This window comes from Trachymyrmex cornetzi, unplaced genomic scaffold (genome assembly GCF_001594075.2).
Source record: "Trachymyrmex cornetzi isolate Tcor2-1 unplaced genomic scaffold, Tcor1.1 scaffold1307, whole genome shotgun sequence".
Lineage (NCBI taxonomy): Eukaryota > Metazoa > Arthropoda > Insecta > Hymenoptera > Formicidae > Trachymyrmex > Trachymyrmex cornetzi.
Genome location: NW_017295881.1, coordinates 20646 through 35740, shown reverse-complemented (window position 1 = coordinate 35740; position 15095 = coordinate 20646). Strand labels below are relative to the sequence as shown.

At 30.3% G+C, this 15095-nt stretch overlaps 2 protein-coding genes across 5 annotated transcripts in view; one reads left to right on the top strand and one right to left on the bottom strand.

Moving 5' to 3' along the window:
• Positions 1-6707, top strand: part of Tspan6 (tetraspanin 6) — a 22411-nt gene extending 15704 nt beyond the window's left edge. For both annotated transcript variants that reach the window (XM_018522409.1, XM_018522408.1), the window contains 4 exons: positions 56-253; positions 1139-1315; positions 3005-3214; positions 5847-6707. In XM_018522409.1, coding sequence (XP_018377911.1) covers positions 56-253; positions 1139-1315; positions 3005-3214; positions 5847-5921 — 660 coding nt within the window. In that variant the 3' untranslated portion in view covers positions 5922-6707. The remainder of the gene's footprint in view (positions 1-55; positions 254-1138; positions 1316-3004; positions 3215-5846) is intronic.
• Positions 6708-7944: 1237 nt separating this feature from the next.
• Positions 7945-15095, bottom strand: part of Rpn5 (regulatory particle non-ATPase 5) — a 9560-nt gene continuing 2409 nt past the window's right edge. For all 3 annotated transcript variants that reach the window (XM_018522405.1, XM_018522404.1, XM_018522406.1), the window contains exons 2-8: positions 13589-13772; positions 11116-11352; positions 10190-10294; positions 9933-10114; positions 9636-9860; positions 9391-9547; positions 7945-8357 (exon numbers count right to left, since the gene is read on the bottom strand). In XM_018522405.1, the coding sequence (XP_018377907.1) occupies positions 8067-8357; positions 9391-9547; positions 9636-9860; positions 9933-10114; positions 10190-10294; positions 11116-11352; positions 13589-13753 (1362 nt within the window). In that variant the 5' untranslated portion in view covers positions 13754-13772 and the 3' untranslated portion in view covers positions 7945-8066. The remainder of the gene's footprint in view (positions 8358-9390; positions 9548-9635; positions 9861-9932; positions 10115-10189; positions 10295-11115; positions 11353-13588; positions 13773-15095) is intronic.

Below are 15095 nucleotides of genomic sequence, written 5' to 3'. Positions count from 1 at the left end.
ATATATATATATATATATATATATATATATACAAATTCAAAATATCTTGTTGCAGCTATGTGGTCTGGCCATTCTGGTTGTCGGCGTTTTAGTACAATTAGGAAAGCAAAATTATTCCGAACATCTGGAGGACATTACGAGTAATCTTACGCTCCCGGCAGTTACATTGATTGTCATCGGCAGTATTATCTTTATCATCGCTTTCCTAGGATGCTGCGGTGCGATTCGCGAGAGTCACTGTATGATAGTCACGGTAAGCTTATAAACAAATTTTTTCCTGTTATGCAGCTCCTGTCATACAAGAAACTTTTCTTGGTTTTGTATTTACATTAAATATTTTAAATTAAATCCTGAACAATAATTCAAGTCTATTCGAATTTTCGAAACATCCGCGTTGGGTTTGTGGAATTGAAAGTAAAAATTAATGTTGCATTTATTAAATTGAAGATGACTTCCGCGAGGCTGATGCCAAACAAATAACTTGTAGTATCCGGACGTGTATGCGGCTTAGGTATCCTATTGCCGCAGTACTGGTTGTATCTTAGATACGCCTCAAAGCTTTATTCGCACTTTTTCCCTTTAAGACGTTAAAGATGATATACGTGTTACGTGGTTATACGGGTAGCCTAGATGTAATAGTATAGCTGGTATCCAGCTTGGACCTTACAAACAAGATTCTTGTCCATATTTTCAACTCAACGATATTTTTGAAGCAAAAGAACAAATAAGCCTTGAATTACTTATGATTATGACAAGATGTTAAATATGCACATAGATTATCCGTAAATAATGAAATATTGAAAATATTGTATTTTCGTTTCTGTTTAATATATATATATATATATATATATATATATACACACACACAACCAATAGGTGAAAAATATTACTTTTGGTTGTGATAACATAACATTTTTTCCGTGAATAAATTTTCTCAGGTGGACTCTACCACTGTACTTTCCCTCATATGCAAGTCTATTTGCGTCATGCTTTCCCCTGCACGTAAACTGCACATTCACAATTGCGATTATTACAATCGAACAAGTTAAATAGCAAGATTATTTGATGTGACAGTTTTTTTTGTCCGTCTGAAAAGGATTAAGAATTGTGACCATTAATATATGTTTCTTCCGCGCAGTTTGCATGTTTGCTCCTGACAATCCTGATCATACAAGTGGCAATCTCAATCTACGTATTCGTCGTAGTGAAAAATTCTGGTGAAATTGACTTTAGGAAAATATACACGGAAAACCTCTTCATGAAGTACCCTACAAATACAGAGGAAAAGGACATTGTAAATACCATACAGGATAAGGTAAGACTATTTTTTAGAATGCATTTAATACGTCTTCATGTGCAATGACATACTATTGCACTGTCATGTGAATCACAGTCTTATCCTAATAGAACATTGTAAATAATTACATGTCTGGAATAATTAAATATAACATTGAATTTACAATACGTCTAAACACCTTCGAGAGGAATTCACACAATGTCTCCCTGGTAGTAAAATTGTTGTAATAAAATTTTAATGAAATTTCGATGAACTTGACGTTTCATTAAATTTGATGAAATTTTAATAATTATATAACAAAATTTTAATTATACTTTACTGAGAAAATAATTCTCTGTGTTTAACGAAAAATAAATAACATTTTAATGAGAATTCGATAAAAATAAAATGAAATTTCAATGGAAAATTATTAATTTTGTTTAATGAAAAGGTAATAAATTTTATTAAAATTCCAATAACTTTTTGATAAAACTATAACGAAAAAACTCCAAATAGTTTGTAACGACAAATTAGAGACGTCCTGTTGAAATGAATTTTTAATGAAGTTACCATGAAAAAGTGCAGGTACTCGGAAAAAAATGTCATATTATAGACATATTGTACATATATGTATATATATAATTATACATATATAAAATATGTCAATTTTATGTACATAGGGGAACATGGTATTCCTTTAACTGGTTGTACCTTTAACTATTTAAATTTATAAAAAATCTATTGCATATTTGTAAAAGTAAAAATATGTAGTTTGTAGTATGAACAGAGATGTTTTATAACTTATAATTATAATAATGAAGAAAATTATACTCCTATAAAAAATTATTTATTGTTTTCAAACGTTCGAATGAAGTAATTTCGAGACGCTTTTTAATTTCATAAAATGTTGTATATGTATTCTGTCTTATGTTGGAATTGCCTAAAATGTTATATAGATATTCAGAAAAAATTATTTAATTTTAATACTATCAATTTTAACCTATATAATTTATAAAAGTAATAACAAATAGAATGTTATGTTGGATGATTTTTATAGTTCATGTAGAAATATTTTAAATGACCTCATCCGTCGACACTTCTCAGATTAGTTGTTGCGATTTTGTTTCATCCCGAACAATTTTAACGCATTGAATTAATGTCCTTTCATCTTGCACCGCAGATGAAATGACCTCCTATAAACTTCAAACTATGCACAAAAAACGCAAATGATTTCATATCGCCAAACGAAACGCACGCTGGTAGATTTTATCTCTACTTTTACAAACATTTGATTTTTTCATATGTGAAAAATGCTGTCGCACAGTGTTATAGGTATAAAGACGAATATAAATAAGAGATGCGTTTTGAAAGTACAGTTTTTAGCTCTGTACAAAAATTTAGTAACCTAAAATTTTTATGAAATATTGATGAAATTTTGATAACATTGCAATGAATTTTATGTAAGTTTTAAAACATTTTGACCAGTGATTTTATCAAAATTTCAATAAAATGTTATTACAAGTTTGAAATTTTTATAAAATTTTGATGAAATTTCAATAAAAATTTGATAAAATTTTGATGAAACCGCTGGTCCAAAATAAACATAAAACTCGTCAAAATTTCATTAAAATTTAATTAAAACTATTGAAATATTTTTACCAGGACTTTTAATTTTAAACAGATCAATATTTTAACATGCGATATACTTATTTTGATTTATATTTGCAGTTGAAGTGCTGTGGTATTGACCGTCCTCAAGATTTTCCCCTTATACTTCATGAAACTTCTATCCCAGGAAGTTGTTGCGGTAAGAAGGAACCCGACACCTGCGATCAACAACACTCTTACGAGACTGGTTGCGTAATCGCGTTAGAAGATCTCTTCAAATCTGCTCTTACGGTACTGGGTGGCGTTGCTCTTGGTATTGCTGCTGCAGAGGTAAGAAACTAAATATATATAAAAAAAAGTTAAATAAACTGCAAAATTACTACATTTATGTATGATATTAAAAAGAGATGCGCGATGAAATAATAATTAAATTGTGCATCTGTCTTATAAGGAGATACTCACATAAGTATTTCACGGATTTTGATTAGTTTTTGCATGATTGTTCTGAGGCACCAAAAAATAATCCCTGTAAAGCAATAAATTGCATCTCTGCGTCTTCTTTTGGTTACAATTTTGAGCCCGATGTTCCATGGATCCGCACTCGAAACACGAGCCTCTTTCCCTCTTTGGGATTCCCTCAGGTTTGAAAGCGATCCGTCATCGTGACCTAAAATCACGATTTTCTCGAAAAATACACAGAGATGCAATTTATTGCTTTACAGGGATTATTTTTTGATACCCAAGAATAACCATGCAAAACCTGATCAAAGTCCGTGAAATACTTACGTGAGTCTCTCCTTGTTAGCTCAAAGAAGCCTACTTTGAAATCTGTAATTCATAGCAACGTTTTATAATTTTGCGCGCTGAAAATATAAAAATACACATTTGAAGAATTTAAATATACATATATGGATATTTCTTAAATATAGTTGCCCACTAATATCCATATAGCGCTATTTCTGATAAAAAATTGAATCGAAAAGTCCTATTTCTGATAAAAATTGAATCGATGAAGTAATTATTATTATCATCGAGTAAAGCTGTAATTCATTCCGCGTCGTCCTTTAAACGGGCGCGTATCAGTGAACCACGCGTCCGATAATGCACGCTTTCGTACACCATCAAGCGCGTGGCTCACTGACGTGCACTCGTTTAAAGGACGGCGTCGATTGGATTAGCTTTACTTAATAATTACTTCATCGAGCATTGTAGAAAAAAATGGCTCAGGACTTTTCGACTCAAGTTTTTATCAGTTTTACTCTGTAATAATTGTTTCATTGAATATTGTGGAAAAAAATGGCTCAATTTTTGATCAGGAATAGCGTTATATGATTAGTGGGCGCTATTTAAGAAACACCCTGTACACGTACATAGTATATACATATACAGTCACGAAACTATTGTTCGGACAATGTATCATTATATCAATGATTTCTTCAGACTATTTTTCAATCCGGGAATTACATTCAGATAACTCTGGTGTGCACTTTTGTTATAGTATACGTAACGTAAACTATAGCTTAGAGTTATTTAGGTTATAGTGATTCTTGAATACACTCTTAGGCCTGATTCGGCACGATTACCATAACTATGACCCCTCAAAATGAAAGTGATTTTTAGAAGCATTTTTAGCAAGGAGTGTACGAGAAAAATAGTTTAAAAAATTTTCCAACAGATACCAAAATAATTAACAGTGACAAGCCAAAAAAATCGTCGCCTTGCGTGGAAAGTCGTGCATCCCGTAATAAGGGGGAGGGGGGGAGGTGGAAGTCGCTTCGCGTGGAAAATCCTGCGCCCCATAGCGGGAGAGGGAGGGGAAGTGAGAGTTTCAATATATCTTGTCAACGTCAGTGTCCTGAATAACCTCCAGAACATTTTAGTTGACAATCATTGTTTAAAATGATCAAATTGATCATAATATTGAATTATGATTCTTAAATTAAATATTGATTATAGAATTTTTTGCTATTTTTTCCGTGTTCCTTACTAAAAATGCTTTTAAAAATAATTTTTATTTTGAGGGGCCACAGTTATCGTAATCGCCCCCTCCCCCCCGATTCCGTAAGCGTTTTTCGTGACTCGACGTAAAAGTTTTGTGGTGGCAACAGCCAGAGATAAAATGAGAGTCAAAATAATAAAGTTATGTAGTTATATTAGAATAAAAATAAAAATAAGAACAAAGGGGAGAAAACAGTAAGGATAGCGTATATACGGAAGCGTTAATAATTAATTCTCGAAAATGATATGTCGTAATGTAACTTTATTACACATGGTTGAATTCGTAAAAAAATAATCTTTAATTTGGTAAAAAAAATAAAAAATTTAAGAAAATTATGGGTGTGGGAATATTTTGTTAAACAAAAAAAATTTTTTTTTATAACTTTAAAGTACTCTTGAAACCGTACAACTTTTGTTTAAAAAATTTTTTTCTATTTTTTATGCTTCTGATGATATTCGCCTCGAAAGAAAAATACCATTTTTTTTTTCAAAGGAATATTTTACCTCTTAAACATGAGTTAGCGCACGTATAAAAAAATACGTGTCTCTTAGATTTTCGTGTTTTACAACATATTTCATGGAGAATCAAATCGGTTCCGAACAGTTGTGAAAACCCTTTGTTAATATTTTAGCTGTAATTTTGAACAAAAATTTATCATTCTTTATAGGACGTTTCCATCATGTCTCCTGCTTTAATGCAGTTAACATCCGAATAACAGTTTAGAGAAATCATTGACACATTGTCGGACAATTAGTTGGTGTTCATATTTCGTGTTTATTTTAAGACTATCGTAAGTAATGTCTTAAGATGCTAATACACAGCCTTCTGATTGGCTTATGACATCTTAAGATTATATTTAAGACAATCTCAAATATAAGAACCGATTATGAATATTAGTTTTAGTTCTCATTTTATATATAAATATCTTACAATATTATACATGTCTTTTTCCATTTTTCTCAGTTGATTGGCATCATCTTCGCATTATGTCTGGCGAATTCCATAAAGAACGTCGAACGCAGAGGCTATAGTGTGTAAAAGTGCAACTTTGTGAGGGACGTCGTTTTGGAAGGCTTTCGATACACAACCATCTTACCTTCATTTTACTACTGTCAACGTATTCGCCTATAAGATGTGATAAAACACTTGCACTTTACAGCAGGATAAAGTACATTTCTTTTTTCTTTTTCTAAGCAGATTGGAGCCAGAGTATCTCTTTATGTTTTCTTTTTCTGTTTCTTTATAGTCGTAATTACAATAAAACGGTAATGTTTTTTTCGATTAAATGACATATTTTTGTTTTCTGATTATAAAATTAATGCGTAGAGTTTGGCACATGATATCTGGCAACGAGTTTTACTGTAATTGTTGTCGGGTCATAGATTATATTTTTTTTCCTTTGTAAAAATAACTTTTTTATACGATTATATATACATACATATACATATTTTGATACAGTACAGTTTTGACTTATGTTTATGTCTCTGTCCTAAAAAGGTTCAAAAATATAAAAAAATCAATATAATTCACTTTGTTTAATATGAATATGCAAGATCGTTTCGTGCGATAATCCACGAACAAAGATATTGAAGTACCTTTGCGAGGATAAAAAGTAGACGAGTTATAGTATTTTACAAATATTACGAAAATATTTTTTCATATATTGAACTACACAATCGTACCTGCGGAGGTGTTATGCCGTCATTAAAAACATAGAATTCTTGTATGTGTCTTTATATAAAAATTCACTTTGTTTGTACAGCACACAGTACAGATACTGTTTAAAAATATATACGCACACACACACATATATATATATATATATAAATTTTTTGCTTTATAATAAAAAATAATACTTTATATATATATGAGATTCCGTCGCCGTGGCCGCGTGACAAACGAACTGAAACGCATTTGTGCAATAGATATTTCTCTTTAGGCATGGTATAATGATAAAGCGCATAAAAGGTTTATAGGTACGGTTCGAAAGAGCACGTAAACAATTAATAATTTAAAATTGCGATTTTACCTGTTTAATGCGTGAAATTACTATTATTGCTGCTGCTGCTGCTGTTGCTGCTACTATTACTGTGAGATGAAATTATATATGTCCAGTTTTTGTATTCACAAAATAAACATAGACAAATGAAAACCTTGCCTGATTTTTCCCTGCTTTGGTAAATATCGATAATAGGGAACCCAGCTCGGATGATCTTGACATATGTTGTCGAGATCATGACTCTAAGTGACCTTCAGATGATTTTAGTTAGTGCTCGTCCTACGTTTAAAAGTTATTAACAAAAAACGGTTCTTATACTATATAACACGAGAATTCTTTGCTTTAAAATAAATGTGGCAGTTATGCACTTTAAGGGATACCGCATCGACGATCTTAACCTTGATATATTGTCAAGTTTATGACCCTGAGTGACATATGATGAAAATATGGATTTGATCTTGAGTGACCTTCTCAAGACTAAAGACTAGGTTAAAATCGTTTATTCTTTATTCCTAATTCCTTAATCCTGCTATTGTGTGTAGGGCCAAAGAAACACACATGACACGGTGTGACACGCTGCATCATTACATCCTTATTGTTTACTAATGTTAAACAAGAATGAGATGATCACTGTGTTGTACTGAGTCGCTTGTTGGAAGGCACCCACTGTCCGAGTTACCAAGGGCAACTAGTGCAGCCAAGGGAAAACGCTGTAACTTATAATGTATTATAACAAAAAATTGATCACAGATTTTACTATATATGCGTGAAATCCATAGGATATATTCCATAGGATATATCGGATATAATAAACTACTCTGTGTACATATGTAAATTTTTTATTTTTATTGTGGTACATTAAAATAAATGAAAAAATTATTTGTACAATAATATAATTTTATCTTCATATATAAAGAATTTCCATACTAAAGGAATTATATTTTCAATATTGTGTTTATAGATATAATAGCTGTGTGAATTATACACAACAAATACACAAAAATATAAACAGCATTTTTATAAATCAAAATCATATTACTCTGATTATATTTTGTTAATAATTCTAATAACAATACCCTATTCTTAAATGGAAATAAAATTAAAATGTATAACATAAGAGAGACACGATACATGCAAACATGATGTGTGGTGTATATGCGCACGCATGCATGTGTGCATATATTCTAAGATTGCGCAACGGCCAACATTTCTTCTTGATGAATTAAATGTGTAGTATGATTCACAAGGCCCATCAATTTCGATAATGATGCAGCCCATGTATCTAAAAGAGCAGCTGGTTCTTGTGTGCCAGTAAAACGGACTACACCAGCTGGACGATCTGTACGTGCATTAATTACTCCAGTTTCTACTAAATTACAGAGACACGCTTCTGTTTCTTCAGTCGGAAGATCTAATAACTCAGCCATGCGAGTTAGTGTAATCTTAGTATAATATTTGGCCATGATTCTTATATTCTAAAAACAGATAAAAATATTTCCCTTTCTACATACACTCTCTGCACATAAAACCATTAAAGCAAGATTATTGACAAAGAAATATTCGACTATTTCATATTTTATATACAAATATGTTAAAATAAAGGTACATCTAAGTTCTTTTATAAATAATTTTATTTTCACTTTTTAAAAATTATATTCTCAGAATATTCTTAGGAAAACATGGAAATATTGTAAAAATGAATATAAAAAAAGAATAAGATGAAAAATAGATTCTATTTTTTAAAAAAGATTTCAAATGTGTGTGTTATTGTTAATAAACGCGTTGTAGATTTCTTGATGACTTTGTCAATTCAAGTTAATTTTAAATTTAAGAAAATATCAAAGAAAATACCTAAATTGTACGTTTTGAATTAAAATTGAAATTTTTTTAAAACTATTTAAATTATACAAGAAAATAGTTAAAATTATATTCTTCAATTAATTTTGAATAGAGTTTACTTATGTTATAATTTTGGAAAATAGTGACAATTTACATTACTAAAGAAAAAAATTAACTCTAAATAAGCAAAAAATTCACGATATAAACAAAAAGAATTTAATGAAACCATCCTGTATAATATCAAATTGTATCATATAAAATTGCAATTTATAGAAATCAAAATAACAATGTGTTTTTAGAAAAAAAATTGTATTAAATTAAAACGAGTAATATTAAAATCTAAGTCTATATATATATACCTCGACGCTCATTTTTTAAATTTAGGATAAAATTGTTTGAACCATTACTGAATAGTTCTTTTGCCAATACAGTTTTACTTTTCTCTAAAGACTTAACGATTAACGTTTCTATTTGAAAAGAATAATCAACGAAATTTGAAGAAAACAATAGTATGTTATATAAATTTTAACCTATCTGAAGAATAGAATACTTTATCTCGATTTACTGATGGATCACAATTTCCAATTGACTGACACTCTTATATGATATAACTTGATATATATTTTTCATTATTTTCTTAAATATATTCTGAATAATATATAAACTTACGTGTTCTACAACACGATTCCGCAAATCTGTCCATCGTTTGCATCCTTCTTCAGTTGAAGAAGAAAAGACTTCAGTTAATCTGAGATCTTTTTCATAAATTTCGCATAATCCTGACCATTTTATCAACTCAGGATTAACAAATAAGCGTAATAATTCTCTGTGAATGGTTGTAGTTCATGTTACTTTCGAGAGAGAAGAATGAGAAATAAATATTTTAAATATTTCAAAGTAATTGTAATCATTACTTGTAAGTGGGAATCTCATCGAGAAGTTTATCAGCGAGTAATCTGTGCGTTAGATCAGCCTGTTCAGGCTCGTGTGGTGCAAGTACAAGATAAAGGACTGCCCGAGAAAGCGCAATACGTCTTTTCTCTGGATCGTCACGAATAGTGGGAGTTTCTAGTACTGCTCGGTTATGTCGACACAATTCCAAATGCCAACCCTCATGACGTGCCAATTCCATCATTAAGCTAAATACAAAATGTAATTTATTTGTATAACTTTTGTATGATAAATATGGGTACAAAATATGGTGTACATACTCGTAATATTTTAATTTCAATGTCTGAGTTTCTTCGTCATTCTCATCACTAAAGAACTTAACATTAATTTTCTTTGCTATGATTTGAGTTCTCATAAAATCTTGTTTTGCCAAACAAAGTCTCATTTGTTCTAAGATAAGGGAAGCTTTCTCCCGACGTGACATACTGCCATATGTTTCTACCTATACGATACGTTATTTAGTAATCTTTATAATTAAGTTTTATTAGAGTAGTGTGTCTATTATAAACATAAATACCTGTAATTCAAGCATTACAGTTGCAGCACCTGCAATGTCTCCTTCCGCTTCTTTTATTTCGGCTAAACGGTGAGTAAGCCTTGCTCTTTCTACTTCTACATATATCTTTTGCAAAAAAAATTTCTTGTTTAATGTAAATATTTTATGATTTCGTTCTTGTTGAACAATGTGTTTGAATTAAATTAATAAATAAAATAATGAATATTTGCTATTATATAAAAAAATGTACTCTGTTTTTTGCGTATTTACATTTCGTAGAATAGTATTCCATTGCATATAACGGAAAGGAATATGTTTATATTCGCTAATGCATTAGAAATATGCTATTGTGATCAATTTTAATTGACAACTTTTTTATTGACAAGACACTCTAATTCTTATTTTATAATCGTAAATAATTAGGAAGTTGAAAAAGATTTTGGGAGTCCGTAAGAATATTACGTTTCGATATATTATTGATGCCTCCGTTTCACGGAGACAAATAGCTCGAACTTCGCATTGCGCGCTACATAATCGGATCGACACATAAATCGTTATTACTTTACAACCTGAATGTTTAAAGAGATAAAATTTTCCAAAAAAAATTCCTTAAATAATCAACAAAATTGTAGTAAAAGTTGACAATTCGAAAATTCATACAATAACTTTTGTGATCAAATGAATAAAACTACGAATTCAATAGGAACATTTTGAAAAATTCGGCATTCGACTGTGAAATGTTCCGAAAACTTTTTACATGCCCTATATTTCGAGGAACATATTAAAGTTTTCAGATTATAATAAAAATATATATTTGAGATACAATATTATACTCAATTCTTATACATTAATACATTAAATCTCTGGAAAACGGTCAGTCAGAAAACTGATATGGGCTTAAATCCTTTTGACGTATAGTATATATTATTAATTGAAACTGTATTTACCTTCCCTTCTGTAACCAAACGAAGAGTTTCTATTAGTTTTACCATGGTTTCTTTATTAGGCATTTTGTCTATATAAGTACAACATTCTTGAACCATCTTCGTTACAGCTTGTTTAAGTTGAGAGCGCCGTTTTGATAATAAAATTATGTGTTCATTAAGCGCTGACCAATTTTTTGCCTCCAAACAAATTTCAACTATGGCTACAAGAAGTCTGGACGTTGATGCCATATCGGCAACCTACATAAAAGTTTAAAAATAATTTCTCTAAATGTGTATATGTCACAGTCAAAGCATAAAATTTCGTAAACGTATATACTTCTTAGTCAATGTATACAATTACGTAAGGTTTTGACAAAAGTATTAATTGAATGTAAAAATGTCTGCTATTGGTATAAACATATTTATTTACTAGATGATAATACACTTACTACAACACATTAGTAAAAACGTATTAGAAGTCATCAATTATCACAGTAAAAGTATACATTTTAATAATTGCATACAATAATTGTTTTCTTTAGCCATGTCAGCTAAAAAATCGATGAAATTATATATTCAACGTATTTTATTCGACGCATTTTTATCCAAAATGAACAAATCTGGCAGAAAAAAACATTGCTCTGCCTCTACGAACCAAAACATTAACCGTAGAAGTTTATCACTTTTGAGGTGACAAAATCTGTCACATCAATGTGTAATGGAGTCCTTCTAACACTTATTAGAATAATCACTTTTAATTGTAAAACACTGAGAATATTAAAGTGCACTATGATTAAAAAAAGAATATGAATAAATAATATTCTTGAGGCTTCCACGTTTCGCGGATTTTCTCCGTGTCCAGATTCATTCTTGGTATGCCAACGTTTCGTGACCCTTGTAGTCCACTTCATCAGGGCGAGGAGCAGCCTGATACTCAATAGCAAGTATCAGGCTGCTTCTCGCCCTGATGAAGTGGACTACAAGGTTCACGAAACGTTGGCATACCAAGAATGGATCTGGACACGGAGAAAACCCGCGAAACGCATTATCTTTATATAGAAAGCACCCGTGGAAGCCTCGAGAATATTATTTCTTCATATTCTTTTTTTAATCACAGTGCACTTTAATATTCTCAATGTTTTATAATTAAAAGTGATTATTCTAATAAATGTTAGAAGGACTCCATTACACACTGATGTGATAGATTTTGTCACCTCAAAAGTGATAAACTACTACGGTTAATGTTTTGGTTCGTGGAGGCAGAGCAATGTTTTTTTCTGCCAGATTTGTTCATTTTGGATAAAAATGCGTTGAATAAAATGCGCTGAATATAATTTCATCGATTTTTTCTATCAGGGAAAACGTTTTTTAACCAAAAGTATCGAAAGTTGCAGAGAATTAAATTATCTTTCAAATGAGATCAAAATGATTGTAGTACGTTCCATAGAGTTTGTGATAACCAGTTTCAAAAAGTTTTTTTTCAGCTATCAACAGTAGAGCTTTTTTAAAGATACTCTGATTTTTGTCCAAGAAATAGTTTCATTTTCTTTTCACATTCTACTCTTTCTTTCATTCTTCTATGATGATTAGTTTTAATAATGGAGAAAATAATGAAAAAAACACTTTTATACATTTAAAACTGGTTATATCAAAACCTATGGAGCATATTACAATCATTTTGATCTCGTTAAAAAGATAATTGAATTTTTTACAATTTCGTATTGATACTTTTTGATAAAAAAAACGCATATTTTACCTAATATTTGTAAAAATGTATAAAATAATCGTGATTTCTGAGGTTTTTGGGCGCTGACTTTTTAAGGAACCATTTTTCAACCCATGTTTATAAGAAATTTTTGTTCAAAATTAAATTTTCTGTAAAATCTCACAACCTGGCCAAAACATTTAGGGCCATTGTATATAAGAATTTATCTAATCTTTTTAGTTTTTATTATTGTTTAGTATATTGTAAACTCATTCATTTAGTAACGCAGAGATTTAATACATAAAATGTATGTGCTTGTAGCCACATTTATTAGCAAAATGCAATAAGTAAATGTATTCACACAAGCAATGAAATTTAAACTACTTTAAATTGATGCATTTTTAAATTGATATATTTTTGCTTGTTCACGCTTTTATTGAATTATATATGAAAATGTATGCACTATAGTAAAAGTTTAAATTTTATTGCTTGTGTGAATACATTTACTTATCAAATTAGTATGTGTACACACTGACTACAAGTATATACATTTATTGAATTAACACTTTAACTGTGACATATATATTAAATATGACCATGGGTGCGCCCCACTTAATGTTCACAATGCTCTCGAGTATCATTTCATCCTTCTCGTCATCAAATATTAAATAAGAATAAAATAATACACTGGATCCTTGCAAACTTTAAGTGCACCCTATGTCTCTTGATACACACATACATACGCGTGTGTAAATATTTCTCATTTTACAGTATTAATGTATACTTAACAGTTCTGGTAAGTTTTTCTAAAGCTAACAATTGATCCAAGGCATCATGCAGCTTTCCTTCAGAAGCTAGTTTTTTGCATTCTGGAATTTTTATATCGCAAGTATTGCTATAATCCACCTCCATCTTCATAAGTCTACCAGAATTATCCATTATTGCCTCTGTCATTTTAATTGTTGGCCAATATCTAATTTCACATAAGAACAAATAAGATAAAAAAAACTATTGTTAATTGTATAAATGCATATTGAGTATTTGTTTTTAAGATTATGGTAATTATAAAGAAGATGAGCTTAGTCACAAAAATCAATGAAATTAGACTTAATCGGTGTGTTTTTGCATAAAACGAAAGAATCTAGCAGAAAAGGAAGGTTCTATCCTGCAAACCAAGATATTAATTATTAAAGTTGACGACTATTCAGATTAGAAGTTAAGCTTTAGACACAACGTGAGGCAAGAATAGCTGTAGAAATAGCATAGAAATAAGCGATATATAATTGTCGCCTCCCATTGTTGCAAAAGAAATAAAAATGCCAATCAATCTGATCTCATATATAGACTATAGTATATTCTACAATTAAATTTAAAATTAAGAATATATATTGTATTCATAATATCTACTTTGACCGATTATTATATGACCGATATAACGCATATAAACAGAATGAAAAATCTGAACGCTGATTGGTAGGCTATAAGGTAGATAAACATAGAATTCCAACTCATCGGAAATTTATCGCTATTGCTATCTTATTTATCGCTTTACTCTGTGTTCCTACACAGTGGAAGTAGTGTACTTCCACCATGGTGTTCTTATGTACATTGATATATGCATGTATTCCCGAATGTCAGAATCCTCTGTTGCTATTGCTATTGCTATCGCTGTTGTCTCACATTATGTTTAGGGCTTTAATCTGCCACAGCCATAAAAAAAAACTTAAATTATACAGAATATAGTAGGATAGTCGTTGAAGAAATCCTCAATTGGATTGTCGTGTTTTTTGTAAAATTATTGACTGGGCTGGATTCTCGATAACAACCGATGAATTACTAAAACACACTTTTACAATTTGGACTTCCAAACTTCTGACTGAACACCTATTTCGATTTTTAATATTCTAACGCAGAAATGAGTATGTAAAATTTGAGCGACTATTTTATTATTACATGTAATTATATGTAATTTCGTTTGACTTTGTAAGTCGAAACGTTTGATGAATTTTGTAGCGCTGTGCATATGTGATTAAAAATGAATTCTATTTTTTTAGTTAACTGTAATTGCTCGTTTTTAAAAAAAGCCTTAACACATTAATTATATTGCGTTGCAAGTACACGAGCCTATTTTTCTATATAAAAAAAATCCTTCTCTTCTTGCTATGTGTGAAAAGTTGTAAACTCGTGTTTGTTTATGGATTTCCAGCTTGGCACGCAAAATGAGATTTAATTAAAAAGATTGGTTTTATGAAGAGAGAGGGGTTTTATGAAGAGATATGACAGGAACCCTTCACAT